Below are 22,603 nucleotides of genomic sequence, written 5' to 3'. Positions count from 1 at the left end.
CGATGCAGGTTGGCAAATTCGTCCCCATTGTGGGCGCGTTCGTTGCTGCAGTTTCTGCAATTCCTGGCCCGACAGTTCACAATAAGAGAGGTGGCCCTAAGCTTCAGGTCTTGCCTCGACAATTACCAGCAGAGCCGACCGGTGTCCAGACGATCATCACGCCGAATGGAGTGAACATCACCTATAAGGAACCCGGTAAAGAAGGGGTGTGCGAGACCACTCCAGGCGTCAACTCGTATGCAGGCTTCGTCAATCTTGCGGAGGATATTCATAGTTTCTTCTGGTTCTTTGAGTCTAGACATGACCCGGCCAATGATCCGATTACCTTGTGGCTCAACGGAGGACCTGGAAGTGACTCGATGATTGGCATGTTCCAAGGTAAAAGAAGATGGCGCGTCCAAAAACTCGGTATCTACAGCTAACCACAGGCAGAGCTCGGCCCGTGCAATGTCACCGAAGATCTTGTGACTCAGTTGAATCCCTATGCCTGGAATGAAGCCTCGAACATGATCTTCTTGAGTCAGCCCTTGGGCGTGGGATTTTCGTACGGTTCCAAGGTGCCGATAAATGTCGAAGTGAGGAAAGAGACGACTTCTGACAAGAAATCAGGAACCCGGGTCTTTGGACGAATTTCTTGGAAACTTCGTACCGGCTTCTGAGGCCGAAGTGACCGGAAGATATCCGGTGATCAATGCGTCTGCGATTGGTTTGTCCAACCGCGTTCTCCTGGCAGTTTCAACCGCTCATAATTCATCTCAGATACCACCGACCTCGCCGCAGTCGCTGCTTGGGAAGTTCTTCAAGGATTCTATTCTGCTCTCCCACAACTGGACTCAAAGGTCCAATCGACACAATTCAACCTGTGGACTGAATCTTATGGAGGTATTTATTCCAGTGCAAGATACTTTTGGCCACATACTAACCACTTTTATTTTGGGTTCTAGGACACTATGGCCCGGCCTTCTTCCACTATTTCTACGAACAGAATATGATGATCCAGAATGGCACCACGACCGGCAAATCGTTCGATTTTGTCAACCTAGGAATCATCAACGGCATCATCGACGAATACATCCAAGCACCCTATTACCCCATCTTCACGCAGAAAAATACCTATGGCATTCAGCTCGTCAACGAGACCGTATATGACTACATGAACTTCGCCTGTTTCATGGGATATGGATGCTTGGATCAGATCCAATACTGTGCCCTCTCTGATACCTCAACCCTGAGCGGTCAAGCCGTCTGTACCGAGGCAGCGAACATGTGCCGCGACAACGTCGAAGGCCCCTACTACGTCTTCGGAGATCGAGGAGTCTATGACATTCGCCACCCCTACGATGACCCTACTCCTCCAGATTACTTCGTCGATTTCCTCAACCTGGCATCCACCCAGGAAGCTCTTGGCGTGGATACCAATTACACGCAAACGGCAAACAGCGAAGTCTACTACGCGTTCCAGCAGACCGGCGATTTCGTGTATCTGAATTTCCTCTCCGACCTCGAGTCGATCCTCAACTCTTCTGTGCGCGTGACATTGGTATACGGCGACGCAGATTACATCTGCAATTGGCTCGGCGGAGAAGCGGTGTCCAAGGCGGCACAATGGGCATATACGGACGAATTCAACGCCGCAGGATACACTCCATTCCTCGTCGATGGCGTCGAGTACGGTGAGACGCGCGAATACGGCAACTTCTCCTTCACTCGTATCTACGAGGCTGGCCACGAAGTGCCGTACTACCAACCCATTGCGTCGCTAGCTTACTTCGAGCGCGCTATCAGTGGATTAGACATCGCGACCGGCACTTTCAAGGTCGATGGAACAAATGGCGGGACGACAGGTGAGGCGGAGGCGACGCATACTGAGCCATTTGTGCCGCTGCCAAGTTCCACCTCCTCGGAGGCGGCGACAGGTACTGCGCTGGCGAAGCATGATCCTATTATACCAATCAGGGGCCGACGGTGGGAGTCTTGAACGGGTATCTGACGGGCATTGAGCGGGCTCGAAACCTGAAAATCGGTGTCGATGAGTCTCGTGAATATCTGAGTCCGCTGGATTGAGTAATGAGGATGATACCTAGGAGAACTATGAAATGAAAAAGCATAACTATCAAAAAGTGTGTCTTGATTGACATGGTATCCAAGCCACCAGCTAAATTAGTCAGTCATACCAGAGTCATCATTGTAGTATTAGTCAAACAGTCGCCCTGTTAAGATTCCTGAACAAGCCGTGATTGAATAAGGAAAGCCTCTTTCTCCATCCAGGTCGATGATCATACCCGAGTAAGATGCCCTCAATCAGTGCTCCGAACTAGTCGATCATATTGCCGATATATCGGTATTGACAGATATCGATACCGTCATCGTCGATATCGCCGATCCCGAATATCGGTCCCGGCGCGCCGGGGACCTGGGAATGTGGTGTAGAGGCTTGCGATACGGCTACTAGCCAGTGTTCTCTATCCCTCTGCCACTCTGTCCTCAGCGAGCTTGGTGCTGCCTCTCCATCTGTATCACGGCCCGGAAACTCTTTCATGGAGAGGTATTGAGTGGATAGATCGGCCACCAAATAAGAGGAATCCTAATCGACAGCGATAGCGAGGTGAGCAACACCAATAGTGGGGAGTGGCGGTATAACCAATGAGGAAAGCCGGCAACAATATCGGCGATGTATCTGGCAAATACCGATACATTGGGCTCAGATATCGGCGACGAGATCGGTATTTGCTAGTTCGGAACACTGCCCTCAACGGTGTTCTGGATGTTCCTGATGGACTGTTTGACATGCTTCGATCCCCGAGATGAAAAAGGTGGCATGGCGATAATAGTGAGTCAATGTGTTGAAATCGATATCGAATCCGTCGCTCTAGGAAAGTATAGATATGCCGAATTGGCGATGCTGGGATGCAAAGCCGCCAAAGTATCCGACGCCCAATGGTTGGAAGGTGAAGGTGAAGGTGCATCTAGTCTATTTCAACATTGTCAGTGCGAGGCAACGATAGATAATAAACTGTGTTGAGGAGGATGAAAAATATGAACAAGTTGCCCACCAGTACGAGAGAAAGATGGAACCTGCTCTAGACAATCTTGAAGGAGCACCTACCTTGGCATAGCTGCTTTGGTAGGTTCCCTTCATCTCCTTCCGTCGGCTCGTCGCCACGAATGTTTCAAACACCATGGGTTCGTTGGAGAAAGAACCACTGTGCACAGCTTTGCGATCGTGCAGCAAGGCCCGTTGGCACGACCGCTGACTACTAACCCACCGCAGAGCCCAGCGATCTCTCCTAAGATCCGGAACCACATAGCATGGTTTACCGCATATATGGCGCCATTTTGGTCGCCGCGGACGAGGGAACGGCTGTGTCCGCTGGCGCGGGAGAGCATCTGCTGTCTAACCTCCCCGACAGAGGGCCGACCACCTGGAGGTGATGGCGAGATCCTAGCTGTGCACTGCGACGTTGCACAAGTATATCTCGCAGGACCCCGATTCCCAACTTTCATATCTCAAGGGGTAATATGAAAACTCTTAAGGCACAAAAGTGAAGGCATCCGAGTCCTCGCCGGCACTGCCTCCCGACCCAGACCCTGACCCAGATCCAGATCCAGAATCAGTGGAATTCTGCTGGCCAAGATAAACGAGATCATCATGACCATCGTCAAGTTCTTGAAAGAATGTTGACCAAGATATTGAGCCAAGATTGTCATTACACTCAGCTTCTCTAGCTGTCCATGCCGCAACAGACGCGGATTCATCAATAGCTGTAGGGCCCGTAGAGCTCGAGCCTTGTTCTGCAGCAATGGAAGGTCTAGATCCAGAAGCAGGCCGCCTATCAACCCTCGTCGATCCGGTCATGGTCAATGGGGAGCCCGTCCTTTGGGTGCTAGACTGGCCATCTTGCTCAAAGGTCTCGAACAACTCACTTGGACGGGCAGTTGGACTCATATGGCCATCTTCTTGAGGATTCTGGACGACATTGTAGGACAACCCGAGATTCGAACAGTGACTTCGAAGCGTTTCACGGAATCTTGATTTAAGAGTGGCTTCGTCATCTGCCCGCAGTTGGTCAAATTGGGCACGAATAGCGGCTTCCTGAGCTCTGAGTGGTGCAAGCAAGGCCTCTTGCTCTCGTTCTCTCCGTCTTCTTCTGGCTTCGCGCTCTTTGACATATCGGTCGAATGCGTCTGAAGTACGGCTGATAATGTCTCTAATGTGCGCGGGCAATCCTGGAGCCAACGAGTTGCGTCGTAAGTAATCTGCCAAGATATCCGAATTCCAATCTTTCAACATCTTAGTTCTATTGGATTCCAAATGATGAGAACGATCTTACATGGGTCGGGAACTTGATCAGACCGAACATTGAATAAGACTCTGTAGAAAGATGCCCATCGAAGTTCGGCAGGAAGTCTTCCGATTGACCTCAATTGAATCCGGGTTTGGGAACTAACATCGCCTCGTTGAAAGTGTCTGGTAAGGACATGACGCTATATTTTGTCAGCATACCGATTTCCAATGGTGTAGTTCATGACGCACTGAGCAGACTGTATCTATTCGAGCCGATTTGAACCCGGCACAGCTGGGAAATCGACAAGGATCACGTTTATAGAAAGGACAAGCAAAGGGGGGATTATTGTTGAGAACCTCATTTTCTTTGACGTCAGCCCGGAACTGTAATCCAGAATCTTCTGACTCAGGCGAATTATTTTGTCTTTGCGCCGAGGGATATTTCGAAGAATTTGCACTGGTCCGAGTCTTCGCCTGTTGCTTCTCTGAACATGGCGGTTGAGTCTTCTCATCGGTTCCTGCCAGCCGGCGCAAAGGCAAATGGCGAACGGTCCGTTGAAAATTGTCGTGTTTCTCACCACGGGGGAAGGCGTGTTGTCGGAGCTGAACATCGCTGATCAAGATGCCATGGTAGGCAAAAAATCGCACGAGTGATGCCGTCACATCGTCGACAAAGGAGAGAGAACCTGTCGACCGCTGGCCGGATGCTGAGCCAACGGGGCTTCCCATAATATCTTTTTTCAAAAGTGCGGATGGCAAGTTGTGCAAGCCTTGATCGATCGGTAAAGGAGAACTTTGCGCAGAGGAGTCACTTGAGGATCCCAATGGTTTGTTGAGGTAGCGAGGGAGGTGGACCTCGTTGTTTGGACTGTTGTCGTCAAGTGTGCTTGGTAGTTTTGAAGAAACATGCCTTCGATGTTCACTAGCGTACGATATACCGATATTTAAAGCAGGCGAGTCAGGCTGAGGCGACGGGCCTTCAGTTGTAACTGGACCTGGGCGTTGTGAGTTTCGAGGTGGACAGAACACATTAGTAAATGGGGATCTACGGTATCCTGGACAAGGTTGCTTTATTCGAGCACATTGCTGACAGCCGGGCCTTTCTCCATCGCACTGGAGAGCAGTGAGTATATGGGTAATCAACAAGTTTGCAGCTTCCAACCTTGATTTTCCGCTTGCGGCACATGCCACAGCATATCGTGAATCTCCCTTTTCCAATCCTGTCCTGCCTAGACGCGGACAGAGGCAAGCTTTTCCATGGTTGTAATAGTGTTTCCGAAGAATCAATGGGCGTTGGCTCGGCAATCTGGGGAGAGGTCGGTTTCTCTTTTTCCCCAGAATTAGTTACGCTCATGTTCGAGGCAGGCAAACCAGTTTTGAGACCTGACGGGTCATGAGCGACATTGAAAGACGCGTGTCGTAATGGTGTATTGATCGATTGAGATCCAAAGAGACCGTCCAGTGTCCCCGCTAATGGGCCTGATGGATGAGATCGGTTTTCTAAATTGTCGGCTTTTGTATCACTCTCGATGTGCTGCGCCTGATTTCGCTCCGCATATTCGTAGTTGAAAGAATCCAGGCTGTCTGGAGAGTACTGGCCACTTAGTGCTCTCTCCTTTCTTACTTCCGCTTCTTGCTCGGCTTTCTTGGGTCTCGTTACCATATCTATCTTGGTCAGTCATGCTAAAATCCACACAGGAGAGGGATGAACCTTTGCTTAGGTTGCTCCTAGGTAAGGCTGCTGGTCCTTCTTGTCCACCGCCTTTCAGTTGCCCTTCCCTCATCGTTAACGTATTGAGGACAATTTCTGGGTTGGCAGATTTTAGAATACAGAACGTCCTGTTTTGCTCCCTCGGGCTGGATTCTGAGGCGGTCCAAATCCTAAGGTCTATCTTTCCAAGGTAATCATTGTGTTTCTGGGCATGAGGATCGTCATCGGCGGGTGGTTGCACTGGCAGGTGTCTATCAAGGCGTTCCAGTTCAGCTACGGTGATCGTATTGCAAGGCTTGCTAGTATCGACCATGACTGATCGGCAGGTGTACTTCCCTTCCGTTGGTCGCAAGATATAGATCTCATTTAGGTGTCCAGTCTGGTCTTGCTGTGCATCTTTTGTTGGAATTCCAGAAATGCTTACACCGAGACTATTCTGCTTAGAATCGTTCATCATCTTCCCACTGCTCAAAAAGGGCCGTCGTTCTAACACTTGGTCAATGAAGTTTCCAACAAGATCAATGAATGTGGCCGCTAACCCCATCTTCGAATTGTGAGATCGTCGTATTCCTCGGATGTTTCAAGGCGTCTCTTTCCCAGCCCACGGGCGAGAAAAGATGTGACCCCGCTATTTGCTGGGATAGGAGAGGATGAGGCTTGCGGCTTAATGGGATCCAAAGATACTCGCTTTCCGAGCTCTGGAGTATTGGACGAATGTGAGTCGGCCATCACAGACACCTTCCAGTCAATTGTAACTTGGTGTAGTTTTGACAAAGGTGGTGGGAGACGCCATGTTCAGAAATAAAATGGCTGAGGCTGAGGTCGCCAGTTGGCGAGTTGCAGGGCTGGGCGCCATGGCGTCAGCCGCTCTGGCTTGTCGCCGACTTGCAACCTCCAACTCTTTTTCTTCTGCCTCTTCTCTTGTGCTCCTTCGGCGCCGTTTCCTCGCCATTTCGCTATTTTTGCGAATCCTTGATCGCCATGTCAACTCCCGAAAGCACCCATTCTCCTCTGGTGGCCGGTCTTTCCAGTGGCCACTTGGCGATCAAGCTCGCCATGCGGCCAGAATATTGTTGATATTATTGACGGTGAGCAAGGGACAGTTGGTACGGCCTCCTCAGCATATAACTCTATATGAGATGATGGAGTGCCTCTCGAAAAATGAATCTCCACCGGATGAGTCTAACAAACAGCCGTCTGAGAGCCGACCTACCACGACCGAGTTTAGCAATGTCGAACCAGGAATCGCAACTTGAGGCTCCAGGAATCCACCAGAATATTGATGACTCAAAGGGTCGACGAGCCCAGCAAATCACTCTGGTCATCAGCCACCATGGTGGGAATGACTTTATTCTCCCGGTCACCATCGATGACAAAACGACCATCGACGACGTGCTTCGCCTGTCACGACAACATATGAAAACCAGCCTTATTCGATCTTCTCTCAAAAAGATTATGCTCCAACGCCTTGGCGTGTCGAGGATTGAGGACCGCGTCGTGAGTTCATGTTGTCCGGATCCTCTTCCTCTGTGGCTAAAGCATGATGTCAGGTCCCGCCCAAAGCAACAACTCATTCCGGTCTAGGAGGCTCCAATACACTCTTGTCTTTCTTCGAGCCTGGCGATGTTCTTCGTGTTCACTGGCAAGTAGACAGGGAGAAATCGAAGATGCTTATGGCGACATTACGCAGCCTGGGGTTCTTGGTCGCATTGATTGCCGGGCTTGGAGTGTGTTAAAAATCAACGGGTAGAACGATACTGCGAGTTTCACTCCGTACCCCCTTTGCACGGCCACTGCTTTATTGAATTGCGGTCGTTTGATGTCTGGAAGAACGATCCTAAGAATTGCAAATCTAGCACTGTCAATCCGACGTATCTCCCCCAATATATCTAGTTAGCCTATATACCACCCTGGTCTCCTCGACTGAAAAAAGAGTCTCATTCAGACTTCTGGACCCCCAGATGCGACCCACCCTCGATAGGTTCACGAATCCGACGTATTCAGCCACTAGCCAGTAGCCTTTTCGTCAACCAATCAAAAGATACGAATTTTACTTCAGGCACCGACATTTCTTCTCCCTTCTCAAATGTGCATCGAGTCTCCAATGCAGGATCTCGGCACGAGCTCTGTACAACCTGCCGCACCTTCAAGCGCATTCCAGTCGTGCTATGATGCCGCTGGCGTATCACGAATGGGATTAACAAGTAGGCACCGATTTTTCCCAACCTCCACAAAAGACCCCAAAAGGATCCTGGGAATGGGTATATATATTCTCTCAATATCTCTATCAACGGTCCAGGTAAGTCGTATCATCGGTGCATATGCATGGTCAAAATGGTGAAGATTATCATCATTGGCGCTGGCATCTCAGGCCTCAGCACATACTTATTCCTCCGCAAACACCTTCTTTCCCAGGACCCATCTTCTGAGCATGAGATAAAAATCTACGAGGCATACGATATATCAAAGTCACATTTCAACACGGCACTGAACGGCACCAACCACCCGGACACCAGTTCTCGGTCCGCCAGGTCTGAAGAACTCGACACCCCTCAAACAATTGGTTCCGCAATCGGACTCTCGCGCAATGGAATCAGCGTTCTTTCCCATCTGGACGATGAGCAAGAAAGTCAGAATACCGAACCAAGTCTGATTGACCAAGTAGCCATGCTCGGTCATCCGATCGCGAGATGGGAAATCAGCACGGCGCGAGGCTTCACACTTGCAGCGATCAATTTCGCCGCGAAAGCGGCCAAGTCCAATTCTAAATCAGCGGGATCGCAAAAGGCCACGAGAAAGGACCACAAGTACCACGGCGTGATGATCGCACGACAAGCGTTCTGGGAAGTCCTCCGCGATCGAGTCCTCAAAGTGGCGCCAAACGTGGTCATTCAGAAGAAAGTCCTGGCCGTACTGATTGGGAATATCAATAGTCGAAGCATCGTGACTTTCGCTGACGGAAGTCGAGAGGAAGCGGATCTGGTGATCGGTGCGGATGGATTGAGGAGTGTAGTAAGGAAAGCCATGTTCAGTCAAAACCAACACCCCAATAACACGGACACGGCAACAGGAACAAGAGCGGAAAGCGAAGGAGATGCTCAAAGCGGGAGCGCAACGCATAGGAGTCGGAGTGAGATTGAGAGCAATCGCGGCTGGGCAGAAAGATGGTTCCCATGCTTCTTCAAAACCACAAGCAAGAATGCAAAGGAGGTCGACTACATCACACCACATTATGAGTATGTCTATCTCGCTCTTCATCCCTAGGCCCCAGATCTCTCCTCTGCTTCCATTTCTCAAATCATGGAATGCGCTAGGCTCACAAATAAACAGAAACCTAGTCGGCATAGGCGGCTTCATCCCTTCCCGCATCCTACAATCAACAGGCCACAAACCAGGCACCATGTCCGTTGTCTTTGGGCCGAATGGATTCTTTGGCTATGGGTATTTAACGTCAACATCGACGCCCCCCCCCACATCCGCCATCTCGACCAGCCCATCACATGAGGACCAAACCAAAGGCAGTGATAACAACAATAATATCTCCCTTCGGAGCCCCGGCCCCTTAGCAGGATGGTGGTCAACATTCTCTTCGCCCACGCCAAACCCGTACCCACCCTCCGATCCTCATTCCTTCAGTACAGGAAATCATGATCCACAAGCATTCAACCGCTCCCTTGCCCTTCAAGCCTTGCTTGTCCGACATGATTGGTGGAAAAACGCCAATATCGCTTCGATCCTCCACTACGTCACATCCGACACCACCAGCTCAGCTTCCACCTCCTCCAGCACAACCAATACTTCCATCACCAGTTCTGGCCCCGGCATCGTCAACGAGAGAATCGCCGGCCTCGACAACCGCTGGTACGCTACCTATACAACCCCCGAACTACCGTACTGGCACATGAACGGACGTGCCATCCTAGTCGGTGACGCGGCGCACGCATTACAACCCAGCTCGGGCCAAGGAGCATGTCAGGCCCTCGAGGACGCAGAGGCACTGGCAATGCTATTGGGTCATTCCCTACACAATATCAACTCCAACTCCAATTCCGATTCAGCCCTATCCAACACCAAAACCAATACCAAGAACAAGACGAGCACGGACACCAAACCCACGACGACAAAAAACAACGCAGAAACGAATGTTCAAGTAGAAACGGCAATATCACAAGCCCTAACTCAATTCCAACGTCTCCGTCAACCTCGCGTGCATATGATCTACGAACGAAGCCAACAGATGAGTCGCATGAAAGGAGACATGTCGTTCGTAGCCGAGTGGACAATGTATCTAGTTATATACATTATGAGTAAGTACACGGATTCCCTTCAAGTTCATACTCCATATTCCCTAGAACATCAATTATTTCTGGACTCCAATGAGCCCTCTATTCCTCCTCTTGAGTCTTTTTCAACCACCACGCCACCCTACCCACCTTGCAAATCCACGCAGAAATCGTGTATATCGTCCGTATTGCATATACCGAGAAGTCATAACTCACTGCTCTTTTCCATTTCTAGATTGGTTACGAGATACCTATAACGAAACATTGTTCGACTACGATTTACCGGCTGAAGTCGAGAGAATTATTCAACGGCAAGAGAATGATCTGGAAAGGTGAAGAAGACCGCTCCCGGACTTCGAGATCCATCTAGAAGCATTTCTACACGTTCTATATTGAGAATGGTTTAGGACAAAGATTCATTCTTCTCAATATTCAAGCTTTTGGTGTTTGTTTTTGGGTGAGCAATGATGACCCTGCCGATAATTCGATATGGGACGTTGTGCTTGTTGAACTGGAAGTCCCAATTCTGTGGGCCAGTCGACCAGTCGCCGAGCGCGAGATCTGATTCAGCGATTTCGACGTGCGGCTTCAAAGACGGTTGATGTTGAGGTGGTGGAAGTCATCGTAGGCATATGTAAACGATAAGGATACTAGGGAGTTGGAAGGGAGAGGGAGGCCGCCGGAGAGGTTACAAACCGGCGAACGATGGCGTCCAACGTTATGCTAGCCCCTTCCTTCCGATGTTGTAGATTTCGAAAATCAGCAAAGGTAGCCATAACCAAGATGTCAAAGACAGTCACACATGGTTTATGCAAGGCAATTACAGCAGGCTTCTCTCTTCGAGTACGAGACGTATGTTCGGCATTTATGTGGAACCTGGTCCGGTCGCCCTATCAAACCCAGTAACAATAGAAATATGTATACGCTTTTGTGGAAATACCTTGAGACTTATACAACACTGCCCCCTTGTAAAGGAGGTTCGTGGGCTTTCCGCTTGACCTTCTCAACAAGGGTCTCATCGTCATGCTCATGTTCAAGTCCCAGCTCTTGGTCATGCACTTTCCGCACTCGACGTAAGGCCCAAAAATTGTAGATGAGGAAGAAGCCGCCGGCAACGCACATACAAGACCCGGTAACAGTTGCCGTGATCTTTGCCGTTACACTCCAAACACCATGTTGGGCCGTATAAACATTGACAAGGGTGGTGATCAAACCGGCGAGTGAATTCATCGTCACCGGCCTGTAAGGGGTTAGCGAGAGTTTTGATTCTGTTTCGCATACGGACGCGCGTACAAGAATATCCGACTAATCAACCAGACATAATTCTTGCGCCACCGAAACCATAACCAAAGGCATCCCACCGCTCCAACAGCGCAAAATGCACCCGAGAGCCACAGCAGCCCGATGTTTGCAATCGAATCGACAATGGCATTGGCCACTTCAGTGCTGACATTGTTATCATCGCCATTGAGGGCATCCGATTCTTTGAAGGTGGTAAAGGTACCAGGGACGACCAGAAAGCCTGCCAGGATAATCCACGTGAACAGGCTGGCGAAAATGTTATAAATTCGAGGGATATCGTCCAAGTGAAGCAGCATCTCCATATATCTTGTTTGAACACTGGGCACACGGGTTAAAGGTGGTTTGGATGCCATTGTGGGGAATCTTGTCAATGTTGTTTTTCGTTTCGCTGATCGCGGAGTGTTCAGCTCGACAGGAGCCGTTGCTGCTCGCTTGACCGGTTTGTTCTTGGTTTGATCTCGACCATCGTCAGAAGGTACAGTTGAAAGTGATGGTCGAGCCGTCTGCTCGCTGTCCCGATATCCTTCAAACATTACGGCATTGAATGGAATTTGATGTTAAAGTTTTCAGGTTCAGCGCTGCGAGCACAAGTAGAGAAGGGGAAATATGGGACTGAAAAAACATATGATCGAAAATCAAAGAAGAGCAACAGTGCAAAGACGGTGGCCGTCATGGTTGATAAAGGCACACCGGTCGATAACTTTACCCTCGACGTAGCCCACGGGACGAGGGCGGCAGTGTGTAGCTAATGTCGAAGTATCGATACGTCTCAGACCATTGATTGACAGCTGATGATGTGTTTACTCGCTCAGCGGATCGACAGTTCTCAGAGCAGCATGCCGCTGAGCTGAGATGGTGAAATGGTTGGTGGCAGACGAAGTTGGGAACGGGTGCCTGAAACTTGGTTATGACCCTAGCCGGGGCAAGGCGCTAAATCTCGACCATTTCCCAGAGACTGGTCCAGCGTGAAGGAAAGCTTTCCATATGACCGCATAGGGGTCGACTTGTTTCTGGATATGGTAAGGAGCAGGTGCAACATTTTCATCGTGTCGATTGAAGGCGAAAAGAGAGATCCAAGACCATCACATGACGTCATATGACCGCCAATGTCGTCCCAACTTGGCTCTGCCGGCATTTTTTGTTCTCTCTATAGACGCCACTAACATCAAGAGTAAAGTCCCGTCAATCATCTGAAACTATGCCCGCCTTATTCTCCCAGACGCCTTTCGTCATATTCCACCCGAAACATGACTACATTCTTCGAGCATGATTCTGAAATCCTTCTGTCGACGTTGTCCCGAAGCTTGCTGCAAATTAGAGCATCCAAAACTCCTGCAAACTCCTCTCGATAATGAACAGCAATGTGTATCCTCCCTTTGTATCCGAAGTCCATTTTACACTTTTTCAAATTCTCCGGTGCTTGTAAAATCAGCCCCCTTGCTCTAGGTCGACCACGGTAATGTCAACAACATCATCCGGCCTGTCTTCAGCCGAGTTCTCCAAACAAGGCAGGATTGACTTCACCGTAGTCGATTCATTCGTTTCCCGGGGGACGAACCACAATTGAACAACCCCAATGAGAGCAACCGCTCCAGCTCCCCACCAAGCAAGACCCGTAAACCCCATTTGTGCGCCCCATCCATAAAGCAATCCCGCAACCGGGGGGGCAACTGTTCTACAAGCTGCACCTGCTGAAGCTGCAAGACCGTTAATTCGACCAAGGACCGAAAGTGAAGGGCTCGCTTGCTTAAGAAGAATCAAAAGAACGGGATAATCGAGGATGGAAAGAAGATTTCGGATCGCAAGGCAGGTGTAAATGCCGGGATAAAGGAGGTGTGGAGGGAGGAAAGCGAGGTAAGGCACAATGAAATATGCCACGGGATGCAAAATTGTGACAAGAACAAAAACTCGCCAAATACCGAGACGCTCAGCAGCAAACGGAAAAATGACGGCTTGAATGAAAAGTGCAATAACGCCATTGATGGCCATGACTAAACCGACGGCTTTGGTGGACAGCCCAAGGCCGCCCGGGATGTGGATAGGACTTGCGGCGAACATGGAGACGTCGTCGATGGATCGATCCTGGAAGAAGATGGGGAGGAGGTGGTCATAACACATTGAATGATAGGTGTAAATACCGAGAGCAATGGTCAACATGGCAATCTTTTGGGTGAACCATTTTTGAGGCATCTTCTCGGAGATGGAGGGCGGGCGAGAGGTTCCGTCGGCATTGAGCTCCCACTGTTCGTTCTTGTGGAAGTCGACCTCATTGAATGTCCCATAGGATTCTTGTCGGAGATCGATGCCCGGGTCGGCTGTCGCCCCGGCCGCTGTGATCATCGGTGTCTGTTCGGCAATATCGTGGTAGACGTCGGGGCTGGCCCCCGGTCGGAGGTCGGGATGGGTCTCATCCAGCCAGAGAAAGCCAGCGAGAATGCTGACCAGCATCATGATAGCACAAACGAGGTTGGGGAGGAGCCAAGGAAATTGACCGAAGAAGCCATCAGGAGAAAAGATATCTGGGTAAGACTTTGCGGGGTTGGCCAGCATACCACCAATAACCGGACCGACGATGGTTCCAATCGACCAAACAAAAGGCATGATGGAGTATGCCTTGGGTTCATACTCAGGTTTCGTGACCAGCTCGCCCACCATTGTCTGGATGACACCTACAACCCCGTCAGTCTCGAGTCGATCTTCGCCCTGGTGACGTTATGCATACCAATGTTTCCATTGAGAACACCACCGAGAATTCGTCCCACCAAAGCCATCGCAAAGTTGGTGGAGAATCCCACGACAAGGAGAGACAGCATCGTGCCCAAGCAGCCGAGGAGCAGGACGGGTTTTCGTCCGATTCGGTCTGAAAGACCTCCCCACATCATGCTGGTGAGGGCTTCGGAGAGGGAAAAGCACGCAATGAGGACGCCCGCGTAGAAGGATGCATCATCCATTCCAAAATCCTTGACCATGAGCCAGGCATAAGGAAAGATGGCCGTAATGGCAATGGGTTCGGCTAGACGACATATTGCTGTGGCGGGGGTGTGGTCAGCGAGGAGTCGATTGATTGGTTTGGCCTTTCCCAGACATACCTAGAATGAGGAATTGACCAACGGGGAAGCTGTCATCGGCGAAAGAAGTGTTCTTGGTCTGTGTAAGTTTCATCTTCTGAAGTGTGCCCAGTCTCTTACGACCAATCCTCCCCACACAAGAAGCCTCAAGTCACAAAAGCCAATCTGTCAACAATGACGATGCTTGGTTGCGAGTCGACGAGAATGCTGTTGCTGGTGTTGTTGAAACAACGAAAGCAGTGACCGAACAAGTAGCAGAACGACAGATCAATGTCTGGTGGATGGTAGAGGGAGGAAGAGAGGAAAGGAAAAGGTGGGAATGGAAGATATAAAGTGCGCAAGGGCAGGCGGCCGAGAGTGGGTGAAGATTGCAGCGCCCCAGAGCACACGTGCCAAGACCAAGCAACAGCGTGACTTCAGCGGCTTTTTGAAGGGAAGATTTAGCAGTTCATAGTAAGAGATGCGTATTCAAGTGGATCGGAATGAATCCTTGAGTCATGCAACCTGCAAAGCATGTGTTTGAATCTCGATGTCAAACATTCAGTGGCAAGACATACTGGGAGAGGGGGGAAAGAAAACAGTGCCCAAGTGGATGCAACCTCCAACGAGATGTAACAACTTGTTCACCGCCCGGGAGAGCGCAGGCGGTAGAGCGGTATGGCCACATCCATTGGTAGCGGGTCCAAACTCTCCGGCTGGCTTCGCATCTTGATTTGTCCGGGAATCGACGATAACTGCCATCAAAATTCTCTTCCTAGTTAGTCAGATCCCCGGTGCTGCATAGTCACATCTAGAAGGTTTGTCCCAGAGATCAGCCCACCAGGCTGTGATCGCAACAAACGTCGACTTCAGGCCGGACACCAGGAGCCGGTACAAACAAATGTCATGGTAGCACATGAAAGGGACCATGTCTTCGAACCTGTCCTTTCTCGTTCAGCTCACCATTTTCGTGAGACACGCAACAGGGTAGTCAGCTAGACTTCTGGTTTTACGACTACGGACACCGGCTTGCGCTTGAAATATCATAACACCTCTTGTTCATGTCTTTTGTATATCACATATCATGTTAATGCCGGAATGGGGGCGACGTCGACATGTCGGAGAGAGAAAGATATTGAATGAAAGTCGCGGTCGGTCCACGGTTGAAGAAGATGCTGTATATTGAGGGTGGATACCAGGTTTGTGCCACCTCGAGACGGCGAAGACTTGTGCAACTAGGTCTCGAAATTTGCTTACCCCTGCGGACACACTGCAATTTTCTCTTTCCTTAATCTAGACTAGCTACCGTCAAGTCGGCAACGAATCACGGCGAGGTGTATTCTTGGTATAGATGCGTTATATATTGTATTGTCATTTGTAAAGACTGATAATCTGGCCGATTCAAAGCATACACTGTTCCCGTCTGTACATCATCATGTCAAAATATAAGAGCGCCAATTAGACTCTGCCACTGAATGCCCCAGGTATCGAAGTCCCTATACGAGAAGGCATGGTGTCGGCCTTTGTGCTCGACTACATCGACCTCGTCCTTCAATCTGCGAAATACTGAACTGATAATTCTCGGCAGAATAATGTATCATATTCCCATATCACCTCTGCAAATCGTGGGAATTCCCTGGCGACCACAACTTTCTTGTCTCGTTAGCGAAGGCTTGATTATTCATATCCCCATTGGCACGCACCTCCAGACAATTGTCAGCAAAGTTCGAGGATCGGCTGGAAGGGAAAAGGGCCACCTAACCATTGCTGGTAGGCTTCCGCGTCGAGCGGTTCTGGCTCGCTAGCAAGCGACATAGCCACGACACTGACGAATCCAACTTCCTCCGTGACCGGTGAATCATGTCAAGATTCAGACCAGTTGGCCGGCATGACAACTGACGAAAAGATTGGCTCTGCGCTGGATCGGTGATTGTGGTCCTTCTTGTCATGATGTCTCTAGTTTGGTCAGCTCTCACGATGAAGACATCACAAAGCTTGGAAGGCGAAAGGCTAAACTAGGCAAATGCCCATTCGTAGCACGAGCCTCAGGGGGGATGGAAATTGAAACCAAAGACCGGAAAGGCGGGAAGGGGATTTGATTCTGAGTTGCATAATGACGGGATTAGTAAACAGCAATGAGATTACACTTTCGTTCGGAAATGTCCAGAGACCACATTCTGCTCATGGGACACTCTTTCTGGCTTTCTCAAGGAAACTTGTATATACTTCGAGCTCTCTACTTCCAGAGCGAGAGGATAAAGCAAGACCCTTTCGAATCTATCCATTTGGCGATAACTTTCCAAGTTTTCTGAAGTCACTTTGGAACGGGAGAAAATTTATTTGGTCCATCCAGATTTCATTCGTCCTTGGGTCGATCAGGCAGCGGTGGAGGAGCCTTGCAAATAACACGAGCCTTTTGCATTATATACCGCTCACCAGCCTGAGACTCCTTGACCAGCGCACCAAAAAGGGTCACCCACACTTTGGATCCGACATACTCTGACGTTGAGCCAATCACGTGGTCAGGCTCAAAGTACTCGTGTTCTTGAGAATCAACTCTGGTGTCCTCTTCAATTGGAACGAAGTAGTACTTATCGGCGCTCTGTCTGAGCATCACGGTCAGGTCATACGCCGCTTGACAAATCTCGGCCAGGTCTGTCTTCAACTGAGGAGGGACATAATATTGTTTGACATTTCCCTTTGTAGGAGCAGCATTCTCTGGATTCGCGGCGACCCATGGAATGAACAGGTGTAAAATATACAATGCTGTTTCCCTAGGCAGCTGTTGATGTTCCATGTTCAAGGCCTTGCTGTACCGAAGAGTGAGGGCTCGCCAGTCGCCAATATCGGTGTCTAATCGCACTGTGTGTCAGTTCATGAACCTTGAATCTGAAAGGTCATACATACCTGGATTGTGCTTCACGATCAGGCGCTCAAACTCGCCAAATTTCGCTTCAAGGTCGTCTTCAAGGCCAAATACCTCTTTACTGAAGATCTCTCTTTCCAAAAGGAAGTATATCTTACTCCTCACCCAATATGTGGCGAATTCCTCGACGTCATGTTGGGTGTACTGCTGCAAAAGCGGCTTCGATCTTTTCAACCATTCATTGTCGAAGTTTACAAGTTCTTGACTGGGTCTGGCTATGGTGATCACCTTTCCCACGCAGTACTTTTTCACTATCGACTGGATGCGAGCCCGAATGTGCTCTAGCTTGCCTTTTACCTCGGAGTCGATCAACTCGTTGGCATTGGTGGCATTGCGGGTGATGTGTCCTTGCAGTCTGCCAACCTGGACTCTCAAAGCGCGCTGCCTTTTCTCAGACTCTTCCAGTCTCTGCTGAGCGGCATTCAAACTTTGTACCGTTTCTTGGTGTTCGGTGAAGAGGTTCCGATAATCCCCGCGCAGACGTGTATAATTTTTCTCAAGGTCCTCGTGCTTTTTAGTACGGGACCCCTTGGTCACATTATCAACCATCATTGAATCCGGATGCTCTGCCCTCTTTGGAAGTAATATACTGTTAAGATTCCTCATGGTAGTTGAAAAGAATGATATCTTACCATATAATCCGGCTTCAGGTCGTCGGTCGGGCTTTTGGTGAAGAAACCCCTAAAACATTCCACCTGACTATGCACCATCGCCTTGGTCTCTTCCAACTCCTTCTTGACAAAGGCTAGCTCATCCTTTGTCGCGGTCAATCCCATCTGGAGGTCTTCCTGGGCTTGTTTGGTGTTGTCTCCGACGAATCGGCATATTTCGGTCCCCAAATGATCCAGTAGGGATTTTAAGGGCCCCATTTCTTCCGGGAGCGGGCCGTCCATGAAGAGCATCAGCAAAGACAGTGTTGAGGGGGGAGGAGGTCGGAAGGCCGTCGGGAGCGTAATACTCTGTGACTGTCTTAAAGAGAGATTTGGTCGAGAGTTTGAATCAAAAAGGAGTGATCCACGGCCGAAAGTTCTCGGCCTGATCGTAGATGAGGCTCTGCGCCCTGTGGGCCCCACTTTAAATCCTCAGCCTAATCGACCCCTGTCTTGGTCAGGCTTGGTCAGCCTAACCTCCTTGTTGCAGAAAATGTGACAGATAATTCGCAGAGACTTCGACACGTCACCACCGATATCTTTTGCCTCAAACGCTACTCGCCAAAGATGTAAATTCTCAGCCTAACTCTCCCTGCATCAACCTCGCAGTAATGCGGCTCCCGCATTCCATGACATTAATAGACCTATACTACCGCGCTTGAAAAGCTGAAACAAGTATATGTTTCGCCTTAGCTTCGGGAAGCAACGTGGCGGGCGTTAACCCCGGCAGTTGCGTGACGCAGTTCGCGGCATGGCTTGCTTCAAGCAGTGAGAACAGCCAGGTTACCAATTGTGAAGGCGGGATGATGGCATCTTGGAGGTGGTGGGGTGACTTCTGTTTCTGGCGCAATTCTAGGTCAAGAATGCGTTTCAAGACATCTAACAAAGGCGCGAAGACCAAAATCAGCCCTACATGTTTTCCTGTCATGGGTACTTATCTCACATTGGTGGTGGCGAAGCCTGAAGAATTCCCAGGTGGACAAAACCCAGGCGCTTGATCCGCCAATAATGTACAAGAGACCGCTATATTGACAACACGGCTGTAGACTTCTCGCTGCAGAGCTAAGGAGGCTGAAGGCTGAAGGCTGAAGACCAACGGCATTGCATGTTGAACACCACTTCCCGCCTCATCTACCCTGCATCCTTTACAACCTCGGCTTTTGATCAAAGTGTGTGTACAGGAAGAGAGCTTCTCTTTTCCGGAGCTGCGTAGAAGGAATGAACATCCACGACAATCAAACAGCAATGGAATCAGCATTCGAGGACCTTGCGGTATTCGAGTCTGATGACCAGATCATCATTGCCTTGGACTTTGGCACCACGGTGAGTCCACAATGGCACCTTCATCCTTGAAGCGCTTGCCTCTGACCTATGCAACTTGAATATGACAGTTCAGTGGGATTGCTTATGCGTTCAAAACGGACTCCAAACCAGAGCTCGTTTCAGTTCTTGATTGGCCAGGTGAGTCAAGTAGTTTTGGCCTTTGGTCGCTGCTAACATGTAGTACAGGCCTTGAGAGCGAGAAGCAACCGAAAACTCCCACTGTAATTAGTTACGATCCCAAGAGCAAACGATCATTTACCTGGGGGGCTCAAGCACACAAACATGTGAAGATTGAGGGGATCAAATTGCTGCTCGACCCAGAACAGGATAAGCCAGTGTACGTGCCAGCTACGAACACGAGGGCTGAGTTGGCGAAACTGGGTAAGCCTCCAGTTGAGGTGGTAGCGGATTATATCCGATCGATATATGAACATGCCCTGGAACGCATCGCCACAAAGGTGCCAGAGGAGTACCTCGAGAATGAGGTGCAGAAGAAGTTTGTCATCAGCGTACCCGCGGTATGGTCCGACAGAGCCAAAGACGCCACGTTGAGAGCTGCAAAGCTTGCCGGCATCTACCCGGTGACATTGATCAAAGAGCCGGAGGCTGCTGCTATGTACACACTTCATGTTTTGCAAGACCGTGGACTTGGCGTCGGAGATGCTCTCGTTATCTGTGATGCCGGTGGTGGAACAGTTGATCTCATTTCCTATGAGATCCTGCAAAAAAGGCCGACTCTGCAGCTCAAAGAGCTCGTGCCATCCAAAGGGGGAATAGCTGGCTCATTGCAACTGAATAAACGTTTCGAGGAGCAGGTCAAGATGCTTGTGGGAGAAGATCAATATTACCACTTACGCAAGACCCCGGCTTATGATCAGGCTGTGAAGTTTTTCGATCGCACAGTCAAACCAGAGTTCCGGGGCAAGAAAGACGTCAGTTGGTATGTCAACTTCCCCATGGCAGACCTTGAGGACGACGAGAGTCAAGGCTTGAAGCGTGACTCGTGGGAATTGAAAAGTGATGTTGTTGAGACGATATTCTCTCCACTGATTGAAGACATCGGAAGAATGGTAGATGACCAGGTCAATTTGGTTCAAAAGAAGCGCCTGGTCCAAAACCACAGCAAGGGTGCTGAGGTTAAGGCAATCTTCCTTGTCGGCGGGTTTGGTGCCAGTGAGTATCTGAAGCAGAACATCCAACGTCGTCATCCCGATATCCAGGTCATCCAGCCTCATGACGCGTGGGCCGCGATTGTTAAGTACGATACCTTCTCAGCTCGGTCGAGAAATGATACTAATGGTGAATTGTAGAGGAGCAGTCTTGAGTCAACTGCCCAACGAGGCCCTTATCACCTCCGTCGTCGCGCCTCGCCATTATGGTGTCAAGGCTCATTGGCGATACGATCCAGTCAAAGACGCAGGACAGAAGTCCTGGTATGATTCATCTCACGGCCATCTACGAGTCGATCAAGTAAGTAATCTTTTCCAAAGGTCTGACCACTTCTGACTCTTTCAGATGACGTGGTACATCGAAAAGGGTGAAGACCTCCAGCGAGAGCAGAAGATCAGCTTTCCCTTCTTCCGCCGACTCCCGTATGACTATCAAGACAGCGACCTCGTCTTCACGGACACGCTTTACTCCGATGAGTCCGCTCGAGCCAACAACTATCCAAAGGAGGGTATCGTCAAGGCAAATTGTACCTTGTCTGCGGATCTGAGGTCCATTGACAGGTCGATGTTGAAGGAAAAGGTGTGCGCGGACGGCAAGACGTACGTTGATGTGAATTATGATCTTGTGGTGTCGTTGAAGTCGGCTCTTATGAGGTTCAGCCTGGAGATCAAGGGGAAGGAGTTTGGTAGTGTGGCGGCCAAGTATGAGTGAAATGGAGATCAACGTCTTCATTGATGTTGAAAGAGCGGCATGGTCATAATGATAAGGAGTTATGGCGCAAGAAGGCTCTCAAGATTCGGCCATGCTCTTTTAGTGAGGTAAGGTCCACGACGTATATACCGACCTTTGCGGCTGTTATATTCCCCGAAATTCATAGGACTTGGAGGAAGTTAAGCTTTCGCCTCAACGTTGGATATACATTGGATTCTGATGGTCAGATCATAATGTAGGATAAGGGACATACGAAAGAGGGAACAGTACTACCGTGATAATGGAGCAGTTTTTAACACGTTATGAGTGACGACGACGCCAGAGAGCTATGATCAGCAACCTTCCTCCACGTTGGGTTTTTTTGATCCTTGAGTCTAGAGCATGCATGCATCGAAAATCTCCTGCCGCGCTGCGGTTACCTCAACTCATTCAGACTAGCAAGTTATCGACCGATGGAGAGAGTCTCAATGCACAAAACACCATGTTGAGCTGGTGTATCCTATGCAGTAACCGCTCCATGTCCAAGAAATGACAGCATGATAGTGTATGTTACAGTAGACAAGGGCGTTCTGGAAAAAATTGGATCTCCAAGCCAACATTGCTGGTAAGCCGATAACCGATTTTTCTTACCACTATGGGTTTCGTCACAACATTCGCTGTGCAGAGCTGTACGGTATTGGCAATACAGCTTCACCTCGCCGAATGATGATTCGTCAACTAGGCGATATCTGATCATACGCAGATCGGGAATGAATGACCCACTTCCGTCTTGGCTTCGGATAAAAGAAAGTTGCCATGTAGGGCGGTTTCGGGAACGGCTGTACTCTACTGAGCAGAAGAGCGCCGGGAAGCGGTATGATGGTGGTAGTTGGTAGTCTTGTAAGTCTAGTTGGAATTCATGGACTCGGATAGTGGCCATCAAATGCGGGCATGGCGATAATTTGCTCAGCATACATTCTGCCGGCAGAATTTGCTTGGCCGCGAAGGACTAGAGCGGTCATACGGAACTAGATGGAAACTAAATAGAGGCTAAGGCGAGATAATTCCAATAGAGACCTCAAAAATTTTTGCCCCGTTGAGATTAGCTTCTCGCCAGACTTGCCCTTAAGGTCTTGTGGTCAGCCTCGTCGAGAACGTTTAAAAAGACAATGGGGGAAGTACTCTCTGTACCTTCACGTGGGCACCTGTAAAATCC

General features: G+C 49.7%; 8 protein-coding genes across 8 annotated transcripts; 4 read left to right on the top strand and 4 right to left on the bottom strand.

Moving 5' to 3' along the window:
- Window positions 1–2: 2 nt before the first annotated feature.
- Z518_08359 (uncharacterized protein) lies at window positions 3–1,978 on the top strand (the record flags this gene model as incomplete). The annotated part of the gene is made up of 5 exons (XM_013414100.1): window positions 3–378; window positions 433–557; window positions 610–706; window positions 760–882; window positions 945–1,978. 5 exons carry the CDS (start codon window positions 3–5, stop codon window positions 1,976–1,978), a joined length of 1,755 nt encoding a protein of 584 aa, XP_013269554.1.
- Window positions 1,979–3,529: 1,551 nt separating this feature from the next.
- Z518_08358 (uncharacterized protein) lies at window positions 3,530–6,540 on the bottom strand (the record flags this gene model as incomplete). The annotated part of the gene is made up of 6 exons (XM_013414099.1): window positions 3,530–4,281; window positions 4,332–4,485; window positions 4,535–5,280; window positions 5,335–5,398; window positions 5,448–5,950; window positions 5,997–6,540. 6 exons carry the CDS (start codon window positions 6,538–6,540, stop codon window positions 3,530–3,532), a joined length of 2,763 nt encoding a protein of 920 aa, XP_013269553.1.
- Window positions 6,541–7,226: 686 nt separating this feature from the next.
- Z518_08357 (uncharacterized protein) lies at window positions 7,227–7,732 on the top strand (the record flags this gene model as incomplete). Its single annotated transcript, XM_013414098.1, has 2 exons — window positions 7,227–7,493; window positions 7,547–7,732. 2 exons carry the CDS (start codon window positions 7,227–7,229, stop codon window positions 7,730–7,732), a joined length of 453 nt encoding a protein of 150 aa, XP_013269552.1.
- Window positions 7,733–8,330: 598 nt separating this feature from the next.
- Window positions 8,331–10,615, top strand: Z518_08356 (uncharacterized protein; the record flags this gene model as incomplete). Its single annotated transcript, XM_013414097.1, has 3 exons — window positions 8,331–9,232; window positions 9,327–10,303; window positions 10,515–10,615. 3 exons carry the CDS (start codon window positions 8,331–8,333, stop codon window positions 10,613–10,615), a joined length of 1,980 nt encoding a protein of 659 aa, XP_013269551.1.
- A 612-nt stretch (window positions 10,616–11,227) lies between these two features.
- Z518_08355 (uncharacterized protein) lies at window positions 11,228–12,114 on the bottom strand (the record flags this gene model as incomplete). Its single annotated transcript, XM_013414096.1, has 2 exons — window positions 11,228–11,519; window positions 11,573–12,114. The coding sequence occupies 2 exons, from the start codon at window positions 12,112–12,114 to the stop codon at window positions 11,228–11,230; spliced, it is 834 nt and encodes a 277-aa protein (XP_013269550.1).
- An 895-nt stretch (window positions 12,115–13,009) lies between these two features.
- Window positions 13,010–14,743, bottom strand: Z518_08354 (uncharacterized protein; the record flags this gene model as incomplete). Its single annotated transcript, XM_013414095.1, has 3 exons — window positions 13,010–14,250; window positions 14,304–14,609; window positions 14,671–14,743. The coding sequence occupies 3 exons, from the start codon at window positions 14,741–14,743 to the stop codon at window positions 13,010–13,012; spliced, it is 1,620 nt and encodes a 539-aa protein (XP_013269549.1).
- A 2,241-nt stretch (window positions 14,744–16,984) lies between these two features.
- Window positions 16,985–18,447, bottom strand: Z518_08353 (uncharacterized protein; the record flags this gene model as incomplete). Its single annotated transcript, XM_013414094.1, has 3 exons — window positions 16,985–17,481; window positions 17,536–18,127; window positions 18,187–18,447. 3 exons carry the CDS (start codon window positions 18,445–18,447, stop codon window positions 16,985–16,987), a joined length of 1,350 nt encoding a protein of 449 aa, XP_013269548.1.
- Window positions 18,448–19,449: 1,002 nt separating this feature from the next.
- Window positions 19,450–21,408, top strand: Z518_08352 (uncharacterized protein; the record flags this gene model as incomplete). Its single annotated transcript, XM_013414093.1, has 5 exons — window positions 19,450–19,527; window positions 19,596–19,665; window positions 19,714–20,785; window positions 20,838–20,997; window positions 21,043–21,408. 5 exons carry the CDS (start codon window positions 19,450–19,452, stop codon window positions 21,406–21,408), a joined length of 1,746 nt encoding a protein of 581 aa, XP_013269547.1.
- Between the last annotated feature and the right edge of the window lie 1,195 nt (window positions 21,409–22,603).

Source organism: Rhinocladiella mackenziei, assembly GCF_000835555.1.
Source record: "Rhinocladiella mackenziei CBS 650.93 unplaced genomic scaffold supercont1.6, whole genome shotgun sequence".
Classification (NCBI taxonomy): Eukaryota; Fungi; Ascomycota; class Eurotiomycetes; order Chaetothyriales; family Herpotrichiellaceae; genus Rhinocladiella; species Rhinocladiella mackenziei.
Note: the sequence above shows the minus strand (reverse complement) of the source record. Positions and strands in the feature narration are given on the sequence as shown.